This window comes from Ovis aries, chromosome 19, assembly GCF_016772045.2.
Source record: "Ovis aries strain OAR_USU_Benz2616 breed Rambouillet chromosome 19, ARS-UI_Ramb_v3.0, whole genome shotgun sequence".
NCBI classification, from domain to species: domain Eukaryota; kingdom Metazoa; phylum Chordata; class Mammalia; order Artiodactyla; family Bovidae; genus Ovis; species Ovis aries.
The window spans coordinates 49145478-49149792 of record NC_056072.1 but is presented as its reverse complement, the minus strand read 5'-3'; the positions used below and the strand labels follow the sequence as shown (position 1 = coordinate 49149792).

At 49.1% G+C, this 4315-nt stretch overlaps 1 protein-coding gene across 1 annotated transcript; it reads right to left on the bottom strand.

Moving 5' to 3' along the window:
• Positions 1 to 1823: 1823 nt before the first annotated feature.
• IQCF6 (IQ motif containing F6) lies at positions 1824 to 2243 on the bottom strand. The gene has a single exon (XM_027957577.2). It carries the CDS (start codon positions 2241 to 2243, stop codon positions 1824 to 1826), a length of 420 nt encoding a protein of 139 aa, XP_027813378.2.
• Between the last annotated feature and the right edge of the window lie 2072 nt (positions 2244 to 4315).

The following is a 4315-nucleotide window of genomic DNA, read 5'->3' as shown; positions in this document are numbered from 1 at the left end:
TAGCTCATCAGAGAGAAGAAAACCTTGATTTCCTTGAGCCCACTGAGTGTAAAGCTGGGAATTCTACATGACCATCTGCAGATGGGACCACACGAGCTGAGTAGGGGACTGTAACCTGGGCTGGGAAGGACTTAATTCATCAGTTTTCACCTTGTGGATGCATACTGAATTTCAGTGCCCAGGCCACTCCCCAGCCCAGATAAAGCAGAATATCTGGGTGAGCCTAGGCATCAGGGCATTCCAGTATCTTAGGGGATTCCAGTCCCTATTGTAGGCTGTAAATCAGAGAGTTAAACTCTTGCTAGCATAGATTGGAAACACCTCTCACTGCAGGGGTGAATGCCTCACAGGCTAAGTCATGCAGAATTCCTGCCGTGTTCAGTCTGTAGACCTAACCAGTTTCCTGCCACTCACCACTGCCAGTAAGGGAGGGGAAAGCTGTGTTGAAGCTCCTAAAAAGGGCCCCTTGGAAGAGTGAGGAGCCTAGCTACATCATTGACACTTGCTGCTACTGGAGGTGATGGATGTCGAACTGAACCCTGAATCCTCACATCTGTCACATCTATTCTAGGGACACCCTGCCCTGAATCCCAAACACACACACACACGCACTGAGCCCTGGGCTGAGGGAGAACCTTACCCAGCTGCGAGGCCCAAGGAAACCTCTGGCTTCTGTACACCTCCCCAGCTGGTCCTCCCATCCCTTATGCAAGGCCACCCTCTGCAAAATCCTGGGGAGGGTCATGGACCTCAGACTCCTGGGATGCAGGTTCAGACAAGTGTCACACCTGACATAGGGTGAGAGTGATGGACTTGGTCATGTTTGACAAAGCAGAGGCTGAGAGAACATATTCAGAGATGATTGAGACATAAATTCCAAGAGAGAATAAGAGCCTCAGCAAAGCATAGACACATCAGCACCCACTCAAGGCAGGCTCAGCAGAGGGTGTGGTAGTTTGTGAGAGGGTTGGGGAAAGAGGGAATCTTGAGGGAAGGCCAGCTCAGCTGCTTCTGAGGATGTGATAAGGTTTAGAAGCTGTATCCCCAAGCTAATGACCTCTGATGGCAGAGGGATAGCCCTCCTGCCTGCTCACCCCTATTCTTCCTCTGCTTGTTTATCCACTCCAATCCTCAGGCTCTCTCCCCACCATACCAACTCCATGCTTGGTTCTCCCAGGAAGTGGCCAGCACAGGGTGGGGTTGCGGGGTAGGGAGCCATGTCTCTTAGCCTCTGGGGAGGGAGGCAGCAGGCACAGCTGCAGCCTCTCTGCTTCTGCCCTCGTCTTCCCCAGGGGCTGGCTTTAGCTGGCTGTCCCCCATTGAGGCACAGCACCTGTCCTGCTGCTGCTCAGCTGGGGGTACCATGTCCTCCTGGCTCACTGCCAAGCTCTGTGCCGGTCCTGAGGGCCCTGCCAATCAGAAGCCTGTGGAATCCTGCCCTTCCCAGCTGGTTCTGACTGCAGCCAGTCCTAATCTGAACGGAAATGGCTTGGCAGCGGCTGCAGAAGAGTAAAGCCCAGTGCCTGCCCAAATTGTGGTGGGAGCTGGGATCAGGCTGACTCAAGTGTCAGAGCCAGCCCTGAGCCCTGAGCTTTCTTTTGGGTACAAGATTGGTCAGGTTTACTTTAGGAGCAAGGGCCTAGTGTGAGTTGTTCTGGGACAGGCTTTAGACTATGCCAGGAAATAATTTTTTTGGAGGGTGGAAGGCAGGAAGATAAGGGGCCGATCCCTCTTCTGTGGGTCTGATTTCCAAAGGGCAAGACCATGGTCAGTAAATGTCTTTATTGGAAGAGAGATCCAGTCTCCTTGGCTCTGCCAGCACCCTAGGTCATGAGGATTTCGATGTCGAGCTCTAGCCGGCTGGCCCTGACCTCATAGCGGCCCCGGATCAGGCCTCGAGTCTGGCTGGCATGCCAGCGCCAGTGAGACTGGATGATGCAGGCCGCTTGGCGTGCCTGGAGAAACCGTCTGCGGGCCTGCCACATGCGGACCTGTGCCTGCACCTTCACCACTGCCCATTCCTGGCAGGTGTAGAGTCTTAGTGCCAGGCGCCGTCTTTGCTCCAGCATCTTGGCCTGCATCGACCTCCACCAGCACTGGATGACCCAGGCCCTGAGTGCTGCATGCAGTAACGTCCGGCGTACCGTGTTGCCACGCCACCATGACTGAATCTTTATGGCTGCCTTCTCTAACTGATTGGGGGAAGGAAGAACATGGAGATGCTCAGTGGGGTACCCTCCCATTCCTAACCCCACCTCTGGTGCTGGGAGGAAAGGAGGCATGGCCCAGGTAGCCCTGGCCTCTTATTTCTGGGCCCCATCCATCTTATTTCCAAACACTACTCACCTTTAGACACTGCTCATTATCCTCTGGACAGATCCCTTCTGTATGAGACTCACTCACATTTTGTGTGTCCATGGCCCTGGTCTTTAGAGTCCACTCATCTATCAGTTAGGCCACCCTAGTCTGTAGCCCCGCCCTCAACTGTTAGACACCCCATCACTAGACTCCACCCACCTGCACACAAGTCTCCCCTCATTAGGTCCTGTTCACCCACATTTGACCCACATCTCTTTCTCTTCTTCTTTTGTTTGTATCTTCTAATGTATTGACTAGCCACCTTATTTACTGATACCCATAACTTTAGGGGGGCTGTCATCATTTCTTGCTTCCAGTTTATTTCTCAGACTCAGCTGGTGTCTTAAGCCTTGCTCTTTCTACACCTTCCAGCCACTTATTTCTGGTCCTGCTGGTGTCAGTGGAGAGAAAGATTCATTCAGCTTTCCTTCAAGTAAGGGATTACACACACACTCGTCACCAGTGTGGGTTTCTGGAAGCCTAAGTGTCAGGGTCTTTGGGAGGGACGTGCGTAGTGTGTTCATGGGCTAGTATGTATTTTGTTAAATTTGTGGAAGCAAGATATTTTATCTGCAGTTGGAGAGGGCTTCTGTCTCCCCTTCTCTGACCCCCTTTGTCAGCCTTTTCTTGCCAGGTGCAATAGAATGGCTGCAGTTTCTTTTGGAATGTGACTAAGGGGAAGCTGAGTTGGGATATACTTAGTATGGGTTAATGTGATAGATTTATGTGGTTCACAGTCACCCCTGGGAATAGGTAAATTCTTGTTAGACATTCTGCTAGCAATGACTTCCAGGAGTTTTCCTACCAGTTACAACATCCATTCACCTGTGTCATGGTTTTGATATGGGGACAGAAGTGCAGCTATGGCGATGGGGACACTCCCTGCAGTGCCTGGCACCAGAAGTGTAGGTACAGTGGAGGAAAAGCAAGGTTTGAAAAGTTCAAAGACAAAAACGGGTCCCTAGAAAATTCTTACTGTTTCTAGACATGTAAAATCCTAGGTAGTAGATTCTGTTTTCATTGATGCCTGATTAAAATTGAAGTTCTGTCTTGAAATATAATATTTGACAATGCAGTGAGATGGTTATAAATATTCCAAGCTTTTTTTTTCTGTTTTGGTATAAATTTTGTAAAATAGAGTTTATCAGAATTCCAGAATCGATGCTTTTGAACTGTGGTGTTGGAGAAGACTCTTGAGAGTCCCTTGGACAGCACAGAGATCCAACCAGTCCATCCTGAAGGAAGTCCGTCCTGAATATTCATTGAAAGGACTGTTGCTGAAGCTGAAACTCCAGTACTTTGGCCACCTGATACAAAGAACTGATTCATTTGAAAAGACCCTGATGCAGGGAAAGATTGAAGGCAGGAGAAGAAGGGGATGACAGAGGATGAGGTGGTTGGGTGGCATCACCACACCTCAATGGACGTGGGTTTGAGTAAATTCTGGGAGTTGGTGATGGACAGGGAGGCCTGGTGTGCTGCAGTCCATGGGTCTCAAAGAGTCAGACACAACTGAGGGACTGAACTGAACAGTGATTGCAGGGAACCAACCAGAACTCTATGAATGATATACATGCGGGCATGAGAAATCCTGTTTTATGCATCTGGAAAGTCAATGTTTCTATAGCAAATCATATGAAAAATCATCATATAAAGAAGTAATAAAAGATTATGCAGCAAAAAATGTAGGGAAAATGCCACAGAGGTAGGACACGTAACTAATATATATGTTGTTACATTTGTGATCTCTGCCACCTCTTTTATATGTGTCATTTGTTGTCTTGACTTGTCCTAAATATTCACTGGCCTGATTTTAAGTCTATAATTTTGTATTCTTTTTCTTAAAGTAGGCCTTCCAGTGTATATAGACTTTAGTTCCCACAAAACCTGGGTCTGCCCTGCTGTGCTTTAAGAATGCAACTGTGTGGCCAGGGCTCATGGGAGCTCACATGAGTTT